At 42.9% G+C, this 24,126-nt stretch overlaps 1 protein-coding gene and 1 long non-coding RNA gene across 3 annotated transcripts in view; one reads left to right on the top strand and one right to left on the bottom strand.

Annotated features, from left to right (window-relative positions):
* The window catches only part of VAPA (VAMP associated protein A), a 42,688-nt gene extending 34,998 nt beyond the window's left edge, over positions 1-7,690 (bottom strand). For both annotated transcript variants that reach the window (XM_035270555.3, XM_035270554.3), the window contains exon 1: positions 7,350-7,690. In XM_035270555.3, the coding sequence (XP_035126446.1) occupies positions 7,350-7,428 (79 nt within the window). In that variant the 5' untranslated portion in view covers positions 7,429-7,690. The remainder of the gene's footprint in view (positions 1-7,349) is intronic.
* On the top strand, positions 6,486-14,501 carry LOC128929450 (uncharacterized). The gene is made up of 2 exons (XR_008475994.2): positions 6,486-6,757; positions 12,398-14,501. It is a non-coding gene; the product is annotated as an uncharacterized LOC128929450 (long non-coding RNA).
* Positions 14,502-24,126: the final 9,625 nt, after the last annotated feature.

A 24,126-nucleotide genomic window follows, 5' to 3' on the forward strand; every position in this document is an offset into this window, starting at 1 on the left:
TAAAGGGTTAAAAGTACAGTAAACCAACATTACACTAACAATCAAAAACTGCCAAAATCTGAAGAAATACATCAACTTTTCCCTATTCTTTATATACATTTTTCCACTTCACAGAAAAATAGCATTTTCCGTACTCAATTGTCACACATTCACACAAACTTTTAAAGACAGACACCAAAGAAATCCCCCAGTCCTACCTCTCACTTTACATATGAAAAAAGCACAAACATGAAACCACCTACCTTTAGGGTTAGTCAGCTCTTTAAAAAATACCCCACCACTCCTTTACTGGAAGTACAAAGTTTTCAAAACACTATTATCTCCAAAGGCAGATGAAAACTCCAATTGAGACAGGATCCAAGACTAAAAAATGAAAATTACTGGAGAAATCAACTGAGTCTTATTAATTTAATCAACTTACTAGACAGTCATTTTATGATGCCAGATCTTGTTACTACAGACACGAACATAAGAGAACAAGTATAGTTGGGAGAGGAGAATATATAAGCATAGCTACTATCTAATATGGAAATATTGTTATTACAAGTAAGCACAAGCTTCAACAGTGGCATAAAGGCGTGGACTGATGATTCTGGAATTAGGAGACTGCCTGAAAGGCATAAGGGAGGACAATATTCTGAGCAGAGCCTGTGCAAAGCATTTCACTGGCCTGCAGTGTTTGGGAATATGGCTTCATAAAGCCAAGGTTACGGACAGAAGGAAAAGAGTAGACACTGAGGTTGGAGAGGTAGGCAGTGGATTTTGGATTTTTCAAATACATAATGAGAAAACATTCAGAGTTATTTAACTAAGGGACTAACGGTAACAGCCTCCTTTTTCCAAAGTGTAGTTCTAGCAGCAATGTGGAAGGCAGGCTAAAGAGCTGACAATAAAGAAAAAAAAAGCCTGGGCACGGTGGCTCACACCTATAATGCACTTTGGGAGGCAAAGGTGGGTGGATTACCTGAGGTCAGGAGTTCAAGACCAGCCTGGCCAACATGGCGAAACCCAGTTTCCACTAAAAACTCAAAAATTAGCCAGGCATGGTGGTATACACCTGTAACCCCAGCTACTAGGGAGGCTGAGGCAGGAGAATCACTTAAACTCGGGAGGTGGAGGTTGTAGTAAGCCTAGATAGTGCTACTGCACTCCAGCCTGGGTGACAGAGCGAGACACCATCTCAAGAAAAAAAAAAAAAGAGAAAAGAAAAGAAAAGGAAAATGCCTGCTGACTAGTAAATACAAATAGGTAATCACCTGAAGTAAGGAAATTATCCAAAGCCCAGACCTTTCCTTGAGTAACACACCCATATAATCAAAACTACCTTCTTGTTAATAACCTGTAAGACCTAAACGTATCTACCATACCCAATGAAATCTTGATCTTCCTCCTACACCTCTCTCACACACCCCAAATAAGATGCATTTGGTCCTCATCCAGATATCCACTGTTTCTTAGTTCAACAAATAGTACCAATATTTCCCCAGTTATGTAAGCAGAAATCTCAGAGAAATTCATACCCTTTTCTCTCACTGCACATAGATACCACCAAGTCTTACTGGTTTGACCTAACTTTTCATCACCTCCAACACCATGACCCCAGTCCAAGGGGTCAACACTTGCCAGGACTGCTGCAGCTGTCTAATTCATCTCTTTCTCCCCTCTAAAATCATTTTACATTGCTACCAGAATTATTTTTTAATGCAAATGTGATGCTACTCCATTCCCTCCACCCTTATTGCTCCTCCCCTCACTTAAAAACCCTAGTGGCTTAGGATAAACACAAATTCCCTAACTTGACCTACTAAACCAGCACTACATTCATCTTGGCTATTTTCACCACTGCCATACCGACCTCTTTCAGCATGGTAAATGTTTCACAGTCCCTCTTGCTACAGGATCTTTGAATACGCATTTTCCTTTCTTCTTTACCAGGATAACTTTTACTCATTGTTGATATCTTAGTTCAACTGAGACATTCTAATCAAAGACCTTATTTTACATTCTCATGGCACTACATGGCTCTTCAGAGGTACATTTTATTCTTCTGATTATTTGATTAGTATCTATCTCTCTTGTTAGAACTGCCCCATGAAAACATGGCTTGTGTTTTACTCACAACTGTAGTTCCAATATTTATTCGTCATATCTGACATGTAGCAGATACTCAAATGTAATCACATTAGATCCATAATTGAATGAATTTTAAAAATTTAGAAGTAGAAATGCATTAAAGAGGATAGTCAAAGGGATTATGTCAAAAATAGAAACACGGATTTTAATTATTAGATGTGCATATTGTTTTCTGGTGTAAGTAATCATGATGCCACTGAAAAATAAAATAAAGCCAGGTACAATGACTCAGGCCTGTAATCTCAGCATTTAGGAGGCTAAGGAGGGAGAATCACTAGAGGTCAGGAGTTCAAGACCAACATGGGCAACATAGCAAGCCCCTCGATGTACAAAAATAAAAATTAGCTGGGTGTGGTAGCAGGTACCTATTGTCCTAGCTATTCAGGAGAATCACTTGAGCCCAGGAGGTCAATGGCTGCAAGTGAGCCAAGAATGTGCATGCTACTGCACTCCAGGTTAAGATACACAGCAAGACCCTATCTCAAAAAATAAAAATAAAAAATATGGGAAGAAGAGTAGGCTTGGGCAGTAAAAAACTAATTTGAGATATGTTGAGTTAGAATATCTGTGGAACATTCAAATCTAAATAGTCAGTTGTTAGAATATGTGCTCCTGACTGTGAAGTGTGAAATAAAACAGATTTGGGGGTGTGGCAAAACCCACAGAGAGCAAGGGAGATAAGAAAGCCTCAAAACAACAAAACCAAACAAAGAAAGTTCACAGAATGAAATAAATGAAACCAAATCAGAATCTCAGAAACATGAGCATTTGAGAAATATGCCACGAATAAAGACAATAAATTGAGCAAAGAAGAAAATTAGAAGACAATGGTGTTACAGAAACCAAAAGAACCGAGTTTTTTTAAAAAACTGTCAGTAATGTCAAGTGCCACGGAGAAGTCAAGCAAGATAAAAAGTGGAGATGATTAAGTTAGCAATAAGTAGTGAGGATAAAGATACCACGGACTAAGGGGAGAAAAAAAGGTGAAGAACTGGAAAAACAGTAAATATGACTATTTTTCCAAAAAGTCTGAATGCAAAGGAAATGAAGGACAGGGAGAGACACATACTAGGAGTTATGGTCAAGGAAATACATGTCTGCTTATTTGTTTTTAAAGACTCTGGTATATTTATATGCTAAAACAATGAAGGCAGTGATTGAAAAACCTGTGGGAAAACATCTCATGGAACATGGTCTGAGTCATAAGGAATTATACCTTCGCCAGCAAAAACAGAGGAACAAAGAAGCTTGGGTATGAGCAGGGTTTTTCTCTCCCACAAAAGTATGGATGTGTATAGATTAACAGGTGTTATAATAGGAAGTGGCACATCATGTAAGAGATCATATGCCCTACTGAAAAAAAAAATCTGACTTTTATTATGTGAGCAATTAGGAGCTACTTAAAAACTCTTAAGGAATGGAGTAATACGATTAAAGATTATATTCATGTTTTTAGAGGAGTTGGGGGCATTCCCCAGGCCAACTAGGAAACATGCAGAGCTGACTGAAAACACCTAAAAATGTGCTAAATATCCATCCAGAGAAGTATTCTCTATTCCCCCCCCCCACCCCGTGCTGCTTCTCAGTGATGTGCTTCTATCCAAAGATGCAGTAGGTGATGTTGAAGTCCCTTGATCCCTACAGAGCTTAATTTTCTTTGTTGATGTGTTACTGTAATGGGGCACATGTTCACCACAAGAGTTTTGGCTTACTTTCCTCTCTCTCTGATCATTAAAAATATATATGACATTTATTTAGCATTTTGTAAACTTTCTTCTTCTTCAAACTTTCCTCCAAAACTGCTAATAGGAGCCAGGCGCGATGGCTCACACCTGTAATGCCAGCACTTTGGGAGGCCAAGGCAGGTGGATCACCTGAGGTCAGGAGTTGGAGACCAGTCTGCCCAGGATGGTGAAACCCCATCTCTACTGAAAACTCAAAATTACCCGGGCGTGGTGGTGCATGCCTGTAGTTCCAGCTACTCTGGAGGCTAAGGCAGGAGAATTGCTTGAACCTGGGAACCAGCCAGAGGCTGCAGTGAGCCAAGATCTAGCCACTTGCACTCCAGCCTGGGCAACAGAGCAAGACTCCATCTCAAAACAAAACAAAACAAAACTGCTAATAGGTGGGAAAAATAAAATGTTGTGTAATAACATTCCGTTATAACAGAATTTTATCATGTAAAAAATTTTAAAGACAAAAAAAGTTTTTTCACATAAAATACCAAGTTTCAAATCTGAAATTTAGGTAAAATTACTTCCCAGGTTTAAACAACAGAATTTGAAGTAAAGCAATGTCTATTTCTTTTTCTTTACTAACACAAGATTTCTACTTCAGAATTCATTACATCATAAATGCACTTTTGTATGTTAAAAATTGTATAAAACAAACTTTTTTTTACAATACTGAGGTATGTAGAAAAATGTACTGAACTAGTTATCTGCTTCTGCAAAATTGTGCAAAATGCTGTTAATTCATCTTCAAGATGATTGTGTTAGGTATATAAAAGAAAAACGATCCAATTTCAGAATGATCACCTGAGTCACTGCTGGAGAAATCATCTCAAACTCAGAATCAAAATAACTAAAATAAACCTACTAGAAGATGACAAAGAATTCGGCAAAACTCTCTTTTAAAAGTCCTTCACTTAAAAATAAAATTTTTAGTAATTTAGAATAAGTCAAATTATTTTTTTAATCATAAAGCACAAGTAGACTATAGATTCTAAATCAGTCTCCTCAGTGTTGAGCTGTGCATATACGAAGGTTTCCATCAAAGCAAACAATTTGCCTTTGACTAAAACAATATTAAAAAGGAATCAAACACCAAATGTCACCTCCCAATCCTCCCCATTATCTGTATCTTTAAAGTGAAACACACAATGAACTATTGGGCATTTAAGTACCAGGCATTTTCTCACAACAGTTTGTTTACTCAACCACTCTCTGGGCTTAAACCTTCCCTGAAATGAAAAACAAGCCTTTTCGTTAAAGGCTTCCTAAGGGAGGGATGGATGGGGCACGTAGAGAAAGGGCTTCTTTCCTCAGACAGGATTGTGTCTCTCTTACACCATTTGTACATTTTCTCTTTTTCCCTTACTAGTCTTATCATTTGTACTGGCAACACAAGAACAATGTGTTCCATAATCATAGCTATAATTCTCCAATACCCCCAAAGAAGGAAATATATGAGTAAGTCACTGTGTAGGGTTTTTGGTTGTTTTTTTTTAAACCTGCTTCTCCACTATTACTAGTCTCTTACTAAAGCAACGTAACAACTTCCCCAAGGAGAAACCTTCAAACTCTGTGGACATTTCATGGCCTAAAACTGGTTGTCAAGGCTTGTAAGCACCTAACGGCAATTTACACAGTTATCCAGTAGAGGAAACGTTCACTGTAAACACAGCCAGTCAAAAGATAAAAACGAAATACACACACACACACACACACACACACACATCATAGAGGTTTACATTCAATTATCTCAAGATTATGGCTGAGTTAGGACATTTCACGATTCCTCAAAGGTTTTCCCCCAGCTAAAACTATGTAAAATCACACAACATACATTAACTTGCAATAAAATACATTCACTGCACCTTGTCTTAAAACCAAATCCTTACCCAACAAGTAGCTCACTCACTTTTCTATTCAATAGGCCGGGCGTGGTGGCTCACGCCTGTAATCCAAGCACTTTGGAGGCCAAGGCGGGCGGATCACCTGAGGTCGGGAGTTCAAGACCAGCCTAACCAACATGGTGAAACCCCGTCTTTATTTAAAAAAAAAAAAAAAGAAAGAAAGAAAAGAAATTTGTAAATGCACTAAAAAACTTGCAATGCAGTTATCCAATATTAATCTCGTAATTTCAGAATATATTTTAAATTCCTAAAACTAAAGTTTTTCCTGTGGAAAACAATGTAGTTGGGATTTCTCGTTACACAACAATAAAGGATTTCACTGTTTCTTTTAGCACTAGAATTGCTATACACCTCACAAAAATTGTTCTCATTCAACAAACTGAACTACAAGACACTGACTTCCAAAAGGGGACTCACTTTACACTTAACTAAAGATAGGAAGGAACCTTTCTATTAGATGTTCACACTCTTTCAGTATTCCTTAAGTACAAGAAAAAAACAAAAACCTGTCCAGTTTCTAACTCTCTTTCCTAAAGTACACCTTATATTGACAAGCAAACGGATCAAACAGCCCCTGGGATTGTTCCAGTATCACCAAGTCAGACTGAAAACTTATCACCGGCAGTGCTACAAAATAAACCTACAAAGTTCCAGAGCTGGCTGACCTTAGCCTTCTCAGGGTCTGTAGGAAACCGCAAACGTAAAGGCAAAAGTCACACGTACTGAAGGCTTCTCAGCAGAGGAGCTCAACTGAAGGGCTAAATAAGAGCAAGCACGCGGGTGGCACACTGAAATGTCGTAGAAGGCAGGAAGCCCCGCTACTATGAACCTACAACTCTGCTTTCGCGGCTGACGCATCGCTCCTGCCCGCACGCGCTTGGGGCCGTGCCAAGAGCACCGGGCAGCCCTCGCCAGGCACCTCCCGGGCTCCTCCGCCTCCCCAGCGCGCCCTACACCTGACAGCCGAGTTCTAAACAGGGAGGAAAGGTGAGGAGAGACGCCCTCCGCGGAGCCCTAGTCCGGCTGCACCCAACTCTCCCCGGGCCGGGGCCAGAGTCGGGAGACGGCTCTCACTCCCGAGGGGTCCCGCGCCACTGACAGCGGGAACCGGAGACGGACGCAGCTTGCGCCACCTCCAGAGCCCACTCCCCGCCGCAGCCCCTACCGCACGCCCGCGGGTGCCCACCCACCCACGCCCCGCTGAAGCACGCCGTCGGCCTCAGGAGCCAAGGACTTGGGCCCCGGCCGACGGCGGCGCGGGCGGGACCGAACACCCGGGTGGCGCCCCCGCGGGACCGCAAGATGGCGGCGGCGGCGCCAGGGCCCGGCTCCCCTCCGCCTCGCCTGGGCCGGCGCGCGCACTGCAGCGCGGGCGGGCGAAAGGGAAAGAAGCCAGCCTGAGAGCCGGGCAGGCAGGCAGAGGCCGCGGCGAGGCAGCAGCCGGGAAAGGGCAGGCGCCCGGGCGTGGGGGAGGGGGCGCTCCCTCGGGCCGCGGCCGCCGACGTGCTCTCCGCGCCCCCCGCCGCCGACAGCCGTCCGCGTGCCCCATCCCGCCCGGGGGTGTCCCCATCCTGCCTACCTTTGAATTTGAGGTCTGTGGGCGGGTCGAGGACCAAGATCTGCTCATGCTTCGCCATGGCCCCGGAGGCGGACGCCATCGGAGAGACAGCGCAGAGCGGGGGCGCGCCCGCGGCGACGGTTTGCTGGCTGGGGGCGGGGAACGACGGTGGTGCCCGCTCGGCCAACCTCTAGGACGGAGCCAGGCTCGCCGCTTCCGAGCCCTGACGCCTGCCGCTGTGTCGCGGGTACGGTGGGCCACCCGCTGGGTCAGCAGCTCCGGATCTCACAACTGACTCAACCCCACACCAGCCGCCACGGCCACGCGCACTGCGATCTTCGGCGCCCCACGTGATGGTCTCTGCGTTGCCTACGTGCGCGCCCCGGCGACCGAGAGCCCCTCGCGCTCGTCCCGCCCTCCAGGCCTACCTAACGCGGCGCCGGGCTACTGCGCCTGCGCGCTGAGGGCTCGCCGCGGCTCCAAGCGCAGCCCAGCTGTCAAGGGAACGGGTGTGGAAAGAGGCGGGGCAAAGGCCCGCGGGACCGACGCGATGCGCAGCCGCAGGCTTGAGGCGCAGTCCTCTGTCACGTTGAGCTACGAGTACGAAACTAGAGAACCTGCTCTGGCAGCGCATCACGGTCTTCCAAGTGGGAATGCCTAGGGAGGAGTAGTGGGGAAGCGCCCACTCACTACAACTCCCAGCATGCCCCTTGTGGGGCGGGGCCTTCGCCGAGGGCCTGGTACTTCGCGGTGCTTGCTGGGAAGTGTAGTAGTGGCTGTTTGTGGGCGGGAAGGTGAGCGAGGTCCTTTTGAGGCGAATGGGGTGGGGTTCGCGGACGCTAATTTTGGCTCAGAGCACGTCTAGTTTGCGCTAAAAAGGAAAAAACTTTTGAAGGCGGAAACGAGTTCCCAATGTTAGAAATATACTGATAAAATCTGCCCTGTGGAGAACAGGCGGGGATGTGTCCGTTTGCTCTGTAATTCTATCCATCCCTCTGTTGGCAAGACTGCATTCCCTGTAATGATCCCATCCAGCCTCTCCTGCTTCCTGAGTTCTCTCCAGTGATGCAAAATCAGATAAGGAAGCACACCCCGTCTAGGAAGCAAACGAGTCGCAGGGGAAATATGACAAAGCACACAAAAGCTAGAAACAAAAGTCAAAATCTACACCATCGAGCCTACGAATCTTCAGTTTTGATTAATGATGGACCCAAACCAACACAGTTGTCACGTTCACATGTTACAAAAGAAATCCATCTGCATCACTTATGATAGGCTGTAGTAAACTGAACCAAATGAGAAAAATCCCAGCAGCAAAGTTGCTGACAAATCTTTAGCCGATTGCCAAGGTAATCCGGTACAGGAACGTCAAATGAAGCGAATGTGCTGTAAATAAACCTTTATTGTATTGTATGATACTGTCTGAATTTAAATATCTAGGAAGCGCCACAAAATAAAAGACATATTGATTGATGCTACTGCCGTAAAGCAGCACAGTTTGTCTAGAAAATAAATGAGACAAAACAGCAGTCAAGACGCAGGCACCAAGTTTTCATGTGCAATCCAGGTATCAGAGTCCACCCAGGAACAGCCTACTGGAATCACTAACCTGGCATTCACAGAAGATGGTGCCACCCAGGAGGAATGCATCTTCAGCCTTGAAGTTCCTGGGAGGATAGAGTGCTTAAGAAGTTTGAAGCATATTCTAAATTTACCTTTCCTGTGATTTCTTTCTATTTGCAAAATTTATTCTGAAATGTCGATTATCATTAAGGCAGAATACCAAAAAAAATTGTATATGAGTTAAAGTTGATTTTGTTTTAAGGAAAAAAAAACTAAAGTTGACAATCAGTCCAAATAATAGTGTCCCACATAAGTTTAGTTGTGAATTGACAACCCTAAAGGCCCTCACAAACTCCAGTATTTTGCCAGCCTAAGATCTCTCCTCCATGGGCAAGCTAGCCTAGGCTGAACCGGTCCCTCCATAGCTGGAGGGACACTTCTCTTACCAGAAAGCATTTGTGAATCCCCCATGTGCAAACAGCCAACTAGCAGAATAGCATGCAGAGGAAATTCCCAGCAACTCCCCTACGGAAGGATGAATGGTCCACCCATTCACCATGGGTTTAATGGGAATCCCGAATTGGATGTATTCCAGTTTCCCAGTCTTATCATTAAGAAATCTCTACCCATTTGAGTCCTCTATCATTGGAATTAACTGTTTTTTTCTCTTCTTAGTATTGCTTCAAAAATCATACAGGTGTAGTCTTAAAATATACAAGAATTTAAAATTCTGGTATTCTAAGAATATGTGAAACATCTTGGGATTAATCCCTTATTCATATTTTAGGGCATTAGATTAATAATGACTGAGTCATCTTGAATCATCTACTTCCCATCAAATACTGCACTATTTAAGTGGTTTGTGCTTTGATATTTATTAATACATTTCTTCTAGCACTACACACTTTACAAACATCATCAGACCCTACTCAAAACAACTTTATAACAGTTGGCAAGTGCTACTTTCATTATTAAATATGGAAATGAAAACACAGATGACAGCATCTCATCTCAGTAATAGAGCTCATCTATGGGCAGGGGAAGTTGCCCAATGTTCTATTCTATGCATTTTTTGCTCTTCCCAAAGCCACAATAAAATGACAGCCCACAGTGGTCAAGGCAACAATTTAAAATGTAATTGATTTATCTATTGTTTAACATTTAAGCTAGGAGTAATGAACAATGGGACCTATGTTCATTTTGTTTGCTCTTTTTAGATTGGTTAATGCAGCACAGAAAGGCCTTAAAGTATTAGCAAATATGTATATATACACACACATATTTAAATATACTTTTAACCATATCAAGCAACCAAATGTTTATGAGTCTAAGAGGTACAAAGGCCTTGAATATTATTTTAACCTATTTGAATCACTAATAGTATTCACCTTTGGACAAGTTATCTGTTATGGGCTTGGCAAAGATCTTTTTTTTCAAGTTTCCAGTATAGATGGTGTCAGTACTGGAAACTTAAAAAAACTTCTCCAGGCGGAGGTTGCGGTGAGCCGAGATCACGCCATTGCACTCCAGCCTGGGTAACAAGAGCGAAACTCCGTCTCAAAAAAAAAAAAAAAAAAAAACTTCTCCATAGTTAAACACTAAACTTTGCAGTAGCGGTGCTCTATAATTATGAATTTGTTTATGAGCAATTCTCTGAGTAATTCACTTCAGTGAACATTTAAATAGGCATGCTTTCAATAAATGTAAAGGCAGTAAAATAAAAGTATGGGTTTTGGATCTGCACTGCTGGGTTCAAGTTCCATTTTCCACTGTGTGATCTTTGCAGCTTACTTCACCTCTCTGTGCCTGTTTTACATCTGTAAAATGAGAAGAATAATAATACGTACATTTTAGGTTTGTTACCAGGATTCAATGAGTTTCTACACATGATGAGCTTAAAATAGTGCCTGATTCCAGCACTATTACCTTATTAATATTAAATATTAAGTTACTGCTGTGTGCCCAGCACCATGGCAGTTACTGATGATTAGTGGTGAGCTGATAGATATGGTCCCTATCCTAATAGACTTATATCCAAGAGTGAGAGACAAATGTGAAATAACTATACAATTATTTCATTTGAATTATAATAAATATTAGGAATGAGAGGTCTAAGGTACTGGGAGAGTAATCCGTAGGAACTGAGTTGAGGGTTTGGAGATGATCTCCTTTAGGGAGTAATAAGAAGTATCTTCTGAAGGATATCTGGATATCCAGGCAAGGGGAACAGCATACGCAAAGGCCAGGCTGACATGAGCAAGGCTCATTACACATAGTGAAAGAAAGGCCGATGTGTATGGTGAATAAACGAGTAGTGTGTAGCAGGAGATGAGGCTGAAAAGCCAGATTATGCAGATTACTTTAGGCCATATTAAAGATTTGAGTCTTTATCATAAGAAAATAGGAAACCAGGCCAGGCGTGGTGGCTCACGCCTGTAATCCAAGCACTTTGGAGGCCAAGGCAGGTGGATCACCTGAGATTGGGAGTTCAAGACCAGCCTGACCAACATGGTGAAACCCTGTCTCAAAAACAAAAATAAAAAAAAAATAGGAAACCATCAAAGAGTTTAAACAATAGAGTCATATGAGCAATTCTTAAAAGTTCTCTTGACTACAATGTGATGATTGGATTAGAGGGAGTAAGAGGGAATATGGGAAGAACTGTTTACATTAGTGCTATAATTCAGAAGACAGAGGATGGCTCTGTCTTCTGAATTACAGAACAGTGTTGCAGAGAATGGTAGTTTAGGCTAAGGTAGACACAGTGGAGATGGAGCAAATATGAATGGGTTTGAGAGATATTTAGGTGGTAGAATCAATAGCCTATCAGCTATTGATTAGATACAGGGGTGGTAAGAGAAAGCGGGGAGAGTGAGTAATCACTCCCCTTCTTCTGGTGTGTGCAGGTGGATGAATAATGGTACCAGTCATGGAGAGAGAGGACGAGACTGTGAAGCTGGGGTTCAGGGAAGAAAAGATCACTAGGCTACTTTAATGTAAGACACCTTTGAGACATTCATGAGGAAATGTTAAATAAGCAATAGAATATTCTGGTGGGAACTCAGGAGCAGCAGCTCTGGGCTGAAAACTAAACCTCCGTGCCTTGAGCATAAATGGTCACTGGCATGTAGGAGATCACCTAATACAGATAGAGAAACAACCAGAGCCTCGTACTCCTGCTTGGGAAACTGCAACTTTAAATTTTTCATTAAGTAGAATGAGTTAGCTTGGGTGGGAGAAAAGTGGCCAGAGAGGTCAGAAAGCAGGCATGGATGACTCAGTTATTCCCATTCCGATGTCCTCCAGGGATGCCTTCCTGTATTGCAGAAGCCATGCCTTTGCAGCTAGCCTCTTTTTTGGAATGAAAGAATTCTGAGAGACTTAATATATCCACCTTAGTGACTCACAACATTGTACTTGGCCTTACAGCTGTGATAAAAATTCTTGAACGCTTGAAAAACTCATACATTGCCTACTTTTCTCAGATTCTGTTTATCTCTTCTCAGCTCCCTCTAAATGACTGGTTTGCCAATCCCAGAGCATGCTGGCAAAGAGAAAAAGCCCAACGAGCATCAGGACTTCAGAGGACTGAACCACAAGTCTTGCCCCTCACCCAGTTTTCACGCAGAGGAAGGCGATCATACACAACTGGAACAAACGAACTGAGCACATGGCCGTGGCAATTCTCATTGTTCCTATTTTTAATCGGGTCACAGATCAATAGAATTGTGGATTTTGAAGAATTGTAAAGCTAAATCATGAAAATGAAATCACAATTCAGGCGGGGTGCAGTGGCTCATGCCTGTAATCCCAGGAGTTTGAGAGGCCAAGGCAGGTGGATCATTAGGTCAGTAGATCGAGACCTGCTGACCAACATGGTGAAACCCCTCCTCTACTAAAAATACTGGCCAACATGGTGAAACCCCTCCTCTACTAAAAATACTGGCCAACGTGGTGAAACCCCTCCTCTACTAAAAATACTGGCCAACGTGGTGAAACCCCTCCTCTACTAAAAATACTGGCCAACGTGGTGAAACCCCTCCTCTACTAAAAATGCTGGCCAACGTGGTGAAACCCCTCCTCTACTAAAAATACTGGCCAACGTGGTGAAACCCCTCCTCTACTAAAAATACTGGCCAAAGTGGTGAAAACCCTCCTCTACTAAAAATACTGGCCAACATGGTGAACCCCCTCCTCTACTAAAAATACAAAAATTAGCCAGGTGTGGTGGTGTGCACCTGTAGTCCCAGCTATTCAGGAGGCTGAGGCAGGAGAATCACTTAAACTCAGGAGGCAGAGGCTGCAGTGAGCTGAGATCCTGCTGCAGTGCTCCAGCCTGGGCGACAGAGCAAGACTCTGTCTCAAAAAAAAAAAAGGAAATCACAATTCAGATACAAGGCATAGATTTAATTAAATGTATATGGATCATTCTTGAAGTTCCTAGAGTTACCTATAAAGGGCAATTATCAGATTTGGCTTATCACACATCAATCTTATCAGCATGGTTCAATTTCAGAAGAAATGTATTAAGCTGAAATTAGATTGTGCCCCCCAAGAAGACTTAGTAACTATGCACTTTTGGAAATGAATATATAAATTCCAGAACTGTTCAGCAGTTTAGTGAAAAATGTCTGGTCCCTGATTGTACATTTTCTTTTGTGACATCATTAAGACAGAAGCCGAGTGTCACTATAAATTATGTAAACCGCCAGGCACGGTGGCTCACACCTGTAATCCCAGCACTTTGGGAAGCCAAGGCGGGTAGATCCCGAGATCAGGAGTTTGAGACCAACCTGACCAACATGTTGAAACCTGATCCCTCCTAAAAATACAAATATTAGCCAGGTCTGGTGGCGGGCATCTATAATCCCAGCTACTCAGGGGGCTGAGGCAGGAGAATCACTTGAACCCAGGAGGTGGAGGTTGCAGTGAGCCAAGATTGTGCCATTGCACTCCAGCCTGGGTGACAGAGCAAGACTCCATCTCAAAAAATAATAATAATAAAATAAATAAATAAAGCTTCAGTCAGAGTAATTCAATCTGTACAGGACAATATTCTCATTGTCATTATTACAATTGGTGAGTGATTAGCATGAGACCTATGACTTAATGTAAGCCCCATGAGAGCAGGGACCTCATGCAGTGCTCCAGCCTGAGATATGGAAGCTGCTCAACATACATTTAGTTTTCTAATTTTTATTTTGAATTATAGTTAATTCCTGAACAGCATGGGTTTGAACTGTGTGGGTCCACTTATATGGAAATTTTCTTCCACCTCTGCCACCCCTGAGACACCAAGACCAACCACTCCCTTCATCTTCCTCCTCAACCCACTCAATGTGAAGACCATGAGGATAAAGAGCTTTATGATGATCCACTTCCACTAAATGAATTGGAAATATAGTTTCTCTTCCTTATGATGTCTTAATAACATCTGAGTCTCATCACGTTCCAAAATTTACTGATTTGATAAATGATGATATACATATGAAAGAGTCTCATTCTTGCATTCCCCTATGAAAAACAGATAGGAAACTAGAGTACAATATTTGTGTCTAGCTCATTTTGCCTTTTCCTTTACAATATACCATCAAAATACTGTTTTCCAAAGTAACTCTGACTAGTGCTTTTTTCTCCCACCCCTTCAATATGGTTATGTTATTCATTCATAACATAATTATAGTAAATTCATTTATACTTTTAATATTCCAATTTTCTCCCATCCCATTGTTTTAACCACTAATTTTGGGAGTTTGTAAAGCATTAACATGGCTCTAGGAGTCAACATTAGCATAGTTCTAAATATGAACATGGTTAGCAAAGTATCTCTCCCTGAATCCTCTGACCCCATTCTCAGCAATACCATTATTTCCCCTCTGTTCTCTCCCAAAACCTGTAGGTAACCAATTTCAGCTCCTAATTTACTCTTTGGCACAAGTGAGGAGATGTATGTATATTTTCTTATATAATGCACTTTTATTTTTTGAGACAAAGTCTCGCTCTGTTGCCCAGCTGGAGTGCAGTCGCATGAACACAGCCCACTGCAGCCTCAACCTCCTGAGCTGAAGCACTCCTGTCTCAGTCCCCTGAGTAGCTGGAACCACAGGAGTGTGCCACCAAGCCAGGTTAACTTTTTAATTTTTTGTAGCGACAGGGTCTCCCCATGTTGCCTAAGCTGTATAATGATCATTTTTACTTGAAGTGTAGAATATTATACTCTTGTGCTTTCCTTTTTTCACTTAAGATATCCTAGACATGGGATATTTGCTAGTTGTACTCGTTGCAGTATGTAACAGATCATAGAGCACTTCCTTGTTCTTACAGCCACATAGTACTGCACTCAGTGGATGTTATTCAGCCACTTTCCCATGTATGGGCATTTAGGCTGTCTGTAATATCTTATAGTTAACAACCAATGAGCAAGTTGCCCAAACCCTATGTCACCCATAATGGTTGCCCCAGCTCCCTGCCTTAGGCTCACACCTATGGCCACATGGAGGGTTCTGTACAACCAGGTGGTAGAAGAGGAAAGAGCCCAAGCTTGGTTCATAAACTTGTCAGTTCAGTAGATGAATGCAAGGTGAAAGTATTCCTGTCTCATGCCCACCCCACTGCAAGTCTTTGTGGTGAGCAATGAATAAGCTTGTGCATATGTATTTTCATATTGTTGAAGGTATATCTAAAGGGTAGAGTCCTAGAAATGGGACTTGTAGTTCAAAAGGTTAAGGTATATGGGGTTTTTGGTATTGACAAATACCAAAGAAGCTATGTGTTTCCAAGGCTAGTCCTTTAAAACAAGCATATTTTTAATTCTCTTGTCTGTAGTCTGTGCTCTGAACTCCTCAGACACTATTTTGCTAGTTTCAGACTTAGGATGGACATATTCTTTTTGGCAGTGGGTTTAAATCAACCTGAGACCCCATTGCTAGCTCCCTCCATCTCCTTCCTCTGTAGTTTTTCTCATCTGTCTGTGCTCAACACATTCCACGCTAGGAATACAGCTTCGGCCAGGTGACCTACTGGGCACTGTGTTTCCTTCTTTGTGGTAGCAGACAAGTGAGTGCAAGAATGTACCGTTTAATTTGGAGGAGGTGTCCTGGCACACTTCTGATTACTGAACCCCTGAAAGCTTTCCTAAAGTGCCAGGTCTCTGAATCTCCACTGTCCTACCAAGACCTCTCGAATGCTGGCTACCTCTTGTTTGTCCTGCCCAATCAGCATGATGTCACCCATGTAATGGATACTGTAATGATCCGCAAGATGTCCAGACTGTCTGGGTTTCTTCATACTATATGATGACAGAGGGTGGAAAAGTTCATAGCACCCTGGAGCAAAACAGTCAATTAATGCTGCTGTCCTTTCCACATGAATACAAACTGCTGCTCTTCAGAATAGAAAAGAACACATTTGCCAAATCAGTGGCCACATATCATGTACCTGAGGTTTTCATAATCTGCTTTAGCAACAATACTGCTCTGTTTGGCAGCTGCAGTAGGACAGCAGCTCGGTTAGGCTTGTGGCATTCTACAATCTGGTGACTGCAAGCATCAGACTGGCTGAGCAAATGGAGACGTGGTAGGAGGGACCACCACCTTGTATCCTTTGAGGCTTTAATAGGCATTAAACCCTGTGATGCAATATTGCTTTGATTTACTAATTTGGTCCGGGGGTGGGGGGCAGCTTTAGAGGCTCCTACTTAGCCTTCCCTATTGTGATAGCTCCTACCCCACGTACCATGGACCCAAAAAGGTGTTATTTCAGCTGCCAGGACCCAAGAAAATGACCACTAAGTAGAAGGGGGACAAGCGAGGGGCTAATTGTACACATATAAAACATATGACTTCAGCCAGGGCTCTAAGGTGGGATGGGGAAGGGACACACGCAAGATGACATTTCAGATCTCGAGATATTCATGTCAACTAAGTCTCTGTGTCTAACAATCTTTGCAAAGTCTGGGTTTTTCCTCCTCCCCGATATATAGTAACCCAAGTAAATGGCCATAGGTCCCTTTGGGACAGTCCTGGGGGAATCATCATGGTATTTCTTTGCCATGTTATTGCTGCCTACTTCCTCCTGGAGACTTGGCCGTCTCTTCAGTCCATGAGCTCAGAATGTGAAAATTGACTTAGGTCTGGGAACTCAGCAAGGGAACTTGTAGAAACAGAGACTGCAGGGAAGAAGAGAGGTAGGGAAAGGGAAGATGTTGACCAAAGTGTACAAAGTTTTGGTTAGACTAGAAAAATACATTTTCGTGATCTATCGTACTGCATAGTGACCACAGTTAATAATAATGTATTGCATATTTCAAAATTGCTAAAAGAATAGATTTTTTAATGTTCTTACCACAAAAAAATGGTAAGTTGGTGAGGTGATGCATGTGTTAATTAACTTGATTGAATCTTTTTTTAATGTATACATATATCAAAAAATTACATTGTACCCATTAAATATATGCAATTATCATTTGTCAATTAAACATAATTAAAAAGTTAGGTGCAGTGGCTCATGCCTGTATCCTAGCACTTTGGGAGGCTGAGGCAGGTGGATCACTTGAGATCAGGAATTCGAGACCAGCCTGGCCAACATGGGGAAACACTGTCTCTACTAAAAGTACAAAAATTAGCTGGGCGCGGTAGTGCATGTCTGTTAATACCAGCTACTGGAGAGGCTGAGGCAGGAGAATCGCTTGAACCTGGGAGGCAGAGGTTGCTGAGAGCCGAGATCAGACCACTGCACTCCAGCCTAGGCAATAAGAGTAAGACTCCATCTCAAAAAAAAAAAAAGAAGGTTTGTTTTTTTTTTCCACCCCAGTTAAAAGGACTAATATTCACAAGACAAGCAATAACAAATGCTGGTGAGGATGTGGAGAAAATGAACCATTGTACACTGCTGGGGGAATGTAATTTTTTTTTTTTTACTTTAAGTTCCAGGATACATGCACCGAACACGTATACCGATACATAGGTATACGTGTGCCATGGTGGTTTGCTGCACCTATCTACCCATAGTCTATGTTTTAAGCCCCCCATGCAACAGCTATTTGTCCTGATGCTCTCCCTCCCCTCACCCCCACCCCTGACAGGCCCCAGTGTGTGTTGTTCCCCTCCCTGTGTCCATCTGTTCTCATTGTTCAACTCTCACTTATGAGTGAGAACATGTGATGCTTGGTTTTCTGTTCCGGTGTTAGTTTGCTGAAGATGATGGCTTCTAACTTCATCCATGTCCCTGAAAAGAACACAGTCTCAGTCCTTTTTTATGGCTGCATAGTATTGCATGGTGTATATGTACCACATTTTCCTTATCCAGCCTATCATTGATGGGCATTTGGGTTGGTTCTATGTCTTTGCTATTGTAAACAGTGCAAACATAGGTGTGTGTGTATGTCTTTATAGGAGAATGATTTATATTCCTTTGGGTATATACCCAGTAATGGGATTGCTGGGTGAAATGGTATTTCTGGTTCTAGATCCTCGAGGAATCACCACACTGTCTTCCACAGTGGCTGAACTAATTTACATTCCCACCAATAGTATAAAAGTGTTCCTATTTCTCCACATCCTCACCAGCATCTATTGTTCCCTGACCTTTCAATAATCACCATTCTGACTGGCATGAGATGGTATCTCACAATTATCATTTGTCAATTAAAAACAATTTTAAAAGAAAGCTTGATTTAAAAAAAGAAACATACTAGAAATGCTTATTCCTTACGCAGGAACACATTGCCCTTAGATACATCCGAACACTGGCTCCTCATTGCTATCATGCATTTAAGCACCTTTTGCAAAAATATTTTATTCATTGGTGCATTTATTTCTTAACAACTGTAACAAATCATAACAAACTGGGTGGCTTAAAACAACAGGTGTTTTCTCACAGCTCTAGAGGTGAGAAGTCCAAAATCAAGGTGTTGACAGGGCCGTACTCCTTGGGAATCTCCATTGGAGAATCTGTTCTTCACCTCTGGTGGCTGCTGGCAGGGAGCTTTACTTTGTGGCCACATGGCTCCAGCTGCTTCTTCCGTCTTCACACTGCCTTCTTCTCAGGGTGTGTTGAATCTCCCATGTCTCTTGTCTGAGGACACTTGTGATGGCATTTGGATCACCCGGATAATCCAGGATTATCTCCTCATCTCTAGATCCTTAACTTAATCACGTCTGCAAGGCTCTTTTCCTAATAAAGTAACATTTACAGGTTTATAGGATTAGACCCTGATGTCTTTGGAGCCACCATTCAGCCTTCGACAGCTGGTATTAATAATCTTCACATCAGTTTAATGACTTGGTTAAAACTATCTCTGCCAAAGAACCCAAGGCGCAGAAATGTTATTATTTATTTATTTAGACACAGGGTCTCACTCTGTTGCCCAGACTGGAGTGCAGTGGTTTGATCTCAGCTCACCACAACCTCCACCTGCTGGGCTCAAGCAGTTTTCCTGCCTCAGCTTCCCAAGTAGCTGGGTCTACAGGTGCATGCCACCAGGTCCAACTAATTTTTCTTTTTTGGTAGGTCAGAGTTTCACTCTTGTTGCCCAGGCTGGAGTACAGTGGAGCAATCTCAGTTCACTGCAACTTCCCCTTCCTGGTTCAAGCAATTCTACTGCCTCAGCCTTTCAAGTAGCTGGGATTACAGGTGCCCAACACCACACCCAGATAATTTTTTTTTTTTTTTTTTTTTGGTATTTTTAGTAGAGACGGGATTTTGCCATGTTGGCCAGGCTGGTCTTGAACTCCAGACCTCAGGTGATCCACCCACCTCAGCTTCCCAAAGTGCTGGGATTATAGGCGTGAGTCACCAGGCTTGGCCAGAAACACAGTCTTTTGAAAAGCTGTTCTCAGTTCCAAGTGGTATATGTTACCTATGTCTCCCCAACTTCTCAGAGAAGTCTGCCCTTCCCACCCAGGTCAGTGAGTGGATTAGATTTTTTGTTCTTAAGATATGTTTTTGTCTTTTTCGGCCAGGCTCAGTGGCTCGCACCTGTAATCCAAGCACTTTGGGAGGCTGAGGCCAGCGGATCACTTGAGGTCAGGAGTTCAAGACCAGTCTGGCCAACATGGTGAAACCCCATCTTTACAAAAATTAGCCAGACATGATGGCAGGTGCCTGTAATCCCAGCTATTCAGAAGGCAGAAGGCTGAACCCGGGAGGGGGAAGTTGCTGTGAACCGAGATTTCACCACTGCAGTCCAGCCTGGGCAACAAAAGTGAAACTCTGTCTCACATACACACGAAAGAAAGTGTAGGGTTCAGCCCTGCAGGGTCTTGTCAGATTCTCCCTGCTTGGGTGGAGACGAGAAACCATAGAAATAAAAGACGCAAGACACGGAGATAGAGAAAAGAGAGTTTGGGCCTGGGGGTCCACTGCCAGCCAAAGCTCAGAGTCTGGCAGTGCCCCAGAGTGCCTAGATGCTCTGACTTTTATTGAGTACAAAGCTGGGGGCAGGGTAGGTAGGGCGTGGAATTAGTGGTCAGTGATAGGGTCAAGTACATCACATGTCATGTAGGTAGGGTCCCAAGACTTTCAGGAAGCCGAGATGAGGTAAGGAGCATAACACGTCAACACGATTCCATACTTGTTAATGAACAAAGACATTAAGATTTATGTTACTTTTACTGATTATCTCTTCTAAGAAAAAAGGAACCAGGTGCAGAAGCAGAACATGAGAGTGGCCCTGGAATGTGACCACTGAAGCACAGTATCACATAGAGACAATTAAGCCCCTGGATGTCTGCAGGCTTACCTGACAGCCATCAGGCCTACTGCAAGAGCTTGGAGGGTGGAGTTCTCTCCTAACTCCTCCAGGGAAGGAGACATCTCAGCCATCTTGGATGTCTCCTTCCCTAGCTGGCTAAACAGCAGGCACTTTCCCAGTGCTGGCGCTGCCGCACAGCTGAGGCACCCTTCAGCAGCCCTTACACGGGAGTAGGGTCATTCCTTTCACAATGTCACCCCAGGTTCACACTTCAGACCTGAAGGGCATTAGGAAAAGAACTACAATCATCTATGAATAACTGATCACATGAATAACTAAGATTGCCTATGAAAAACAATTATGGTTATATCTCTAGTTATTTTCTTCTTCATTATTTATATGGAAATAGGCTGAGGCTTCTGACTCCGCCTCGGCGCTTATGGGGTTTCCCCGCTACAAAAAGTGCCTATGTGATAGAACTACCAGTAGTTGAAAATATAAAAAACATTCAGCCAACAGGTTGTTTTCTATAAAGTGAAAATAATTTTCCCTTTCTAATTCTCTTATAAAAATGACTGAGGCATGGTGAAAAATAATATTGTACCTAAACTATGCATACATTTCCCAATGATTACTGTGCAAGTCTCGGGATTTTTTTTTTTTTTTTCATAAGAGACTGGGTCAGCTCTGTCACCCGGGATGGAGTGAAGCGGTGCAATCATAGCTCACTGTGCAGGCCTGAACTCCTTGGCCTCAAGCAATTCTCCCACTTTGGCCTCCCAAAGTGCTGAAATTACAGGCATGAGCCACTGTGCCCAGTCTTCCTTAGTATTTTTAAAACAAATCCTGGATAACATGGTATTTCATCCCTAGATACTTGGGTTTGCATTTCTCCCTTTTTGTAAACAAAATAATAGGGTAGAAAAGTATCAAAATTTAAGTGCAAATGATGCCAAAGGAAGACTCAGAGCCAAATGCTCAATATTTTCCCGCTAAGTAGTAAACTTTCTTTTTTGTCTTTTATCAAGCAATGGCAAGCCCCATTATGGTATTAAAAAACCAGTATTTCAGATGGATTTTTTGCCGCCTGCCATATTACCTAATTTTCAATGATATTGGGACGTATGATCTACTGACAGGTATCCAGTTTCTGAAAATTTCATAAGCAGTACTACTTTAGATGTGTAGTGAAGTTCAACGATCTACTTAGAAAAGAAATAGCAAGTGTGTGGCTGGGTGACATGCACATGCTCAGCTACGGGAGGAGCAGAGTGGTCCAACTGAGGCACTTGAAGCCAGGATGAGCCAACTGCACCACTCCTCAGCCCTTTCATCAGTGGTGGTCCCAGGTCACTCTTCCTCTGCTTCCCATACCTTCCCTATGTCATCTCACACCCACCCATCTCATCTCCACAGCCAGCAACCAGATTCTGACTCACACCCACTGATCCCTTATGGTTTTGAAGTCCCCCTCCCGTGGTTTCTTGCACCTCAACCTCATTGTTTCCTTTTCAGCTTCTTTTGCTTCCTCTGCTGCCTGGGATGAGAGGGACCCCTACTCTCAGCCCCCCTGACCTTAAGGAACTCCGCATTCCTTTGCTGATCAGCTCAACCACTGTTCCTCCTGGAGAGGGGAGATTTGGACGTGTTTCACTTGAATTGTTAAAAAGGAATGTAATCTTCATTCAGGGAGATAAAACTAGGGTTATCAAGACCTCATATTTAAGCCAGTAAATAAAGTATAGAAGAATCCTAAGAATTAGATGATAATTTATTAATTTTAATTCAAAATAGAGGATTTTTCAGTTTTGCATTCACCTGCAAACAGTTTTCCTAGAGGACACCTGTGAACTCTGAATATTCATTGCATTTGAAACAGTCTGTCTGTGGGCTGCAAATAGGGCTCATTGCTGTAGCAGTTGCTTTTCTGACATGCATTGATCTTTCTGCCTTCAACCTGAATATCAATAATAAACATGAGTAGCGTAGCATTTGAACTACACATAATAAATCTTGGTCTTTATTTTTTAAGCACATAAGGAAAGAATAAGTGCCATAGGTGGGCCTGAAGAGGATGAATGATGACCACTGGTATCCAATTAATGTAACTACCAACATTATTTTAGCATGTTTATGTCTGACATATACATATATAAAAATAGCAATACAAAATAAAGTAGGATTATAATTTGGATTTATAAATACCTTTTTAAAAAAACCTTCAGATGCCAAAACAAATGGAGATTATCTGAAAGTAAGTATGAGTAATTTTAACCTCACAGTAAGAAGTCAAAGTAATTAGGGGAATGAACATAGGGTGGAAATCATCAAAATCCATTACTGGGCTGGGTGAGGTGGCTCACACCTGTAATCCCAACACTTTGGGAACCCAAGACAGAGAATCATGAGCCCAGGAGTTTGAGACTAGCCTGGGCAACATAGTGAAATCTCACCTTAAAAAAAAAAAATAGTCAGGCATAGTGGCAGGCACCTGCAGTCCCAGCTACTTGAGAGGCTGAGGCAGGAGGATCACTTGAGTCCGGGAGGCTGAGGCTGCAATGAGCCATGGTCATGCCACTGCACTTCAGCCTGGGCAACAGAGTGAGACACTGTCTCAAAAAAAAAAATTCAGCCTGGTGTGGTGGCTGTTGCTTATAATCCCAGCACTTTGGGATCCCAAGGCAAGAGTATCATTTTATCTCAGGATTTGAGACCAGCCTGAGCAACATAGTAAGACCTCATTTCCACTAAAAATTTTTTAAAATTAGCTAGATGTGGTGGTGTGTGCCTATAGTTACAGCTACTTGAGAGGCCAAGGTGGGAGGTTCACTGGAGCCGAGATCATGCCACTGCACTCCACCTGGGTGACAGAGCAAGACCCTGTCTAAAAAAAAAAAAAATCTATTAAGGTTGAACTGCTCTCAAATTCCAGTTATTTAGCTGCTTCTGATAACATGACAATACATTACAATCTGGCCATGTTAACTGGTATGACTTAAAGGTAGTCTTTCTTAAAGCCTTCTCTGAGAGGCGGGTAGCCTCCTCTGCCCTTTCTAAACCAAGAATCATTAGCTAACTGGTGACTTCCTAAGGTCAGTGAAAGATATTGATCTATGAGTCATTAGAGTTGCATTTAGCTTTGTCTTTTAAACACCAAGGTTTTGAGGCTTTCATAGGGCAGGGAGAGAGAAGCAGTTTTTTTTTTTTTTTGAGACTGAGTTTCACTCTTGTTTACCCAGGCTGGAGTGCAATGGCGCAATCTCGGCTCACGGCAACCTCTGCCTCCTGGGTTCAGGCAATTCTCCTGCCTCAGCCTCCTGAGTAGCTGGGATTACAGGCACGCGCCACCATGCCCAGCTAATGTTTTTTTGTATTTTTAGTAGAGACGGGGTTTCACCATGTTGACCAGGATGCTCTCGATCTCTTGACCTTGTGATCCACCTGCCTCGGCCTCCCAAAGTGCTGGGATTACAGGCGTGAGCCACCGCGCCCAGCCGAGAAGCAGCATTTGGTTTTGTTTTGTTTTCACCCTTTCTCAATACC

Source organism: Callithrix jacchus, chromosome 13, assembly GCF_049354715.1.
Source record: "Callithrix jacchus isolate 240 chromosome 13, calJac240_pri, whole genome shotgun sequence".
NCBI classification, from domain to species: Eukaryota; Metazoa; Chordata; class Mammalia; order Primates; family Cebidae; genus Callithrix; species Callithrix jacchus.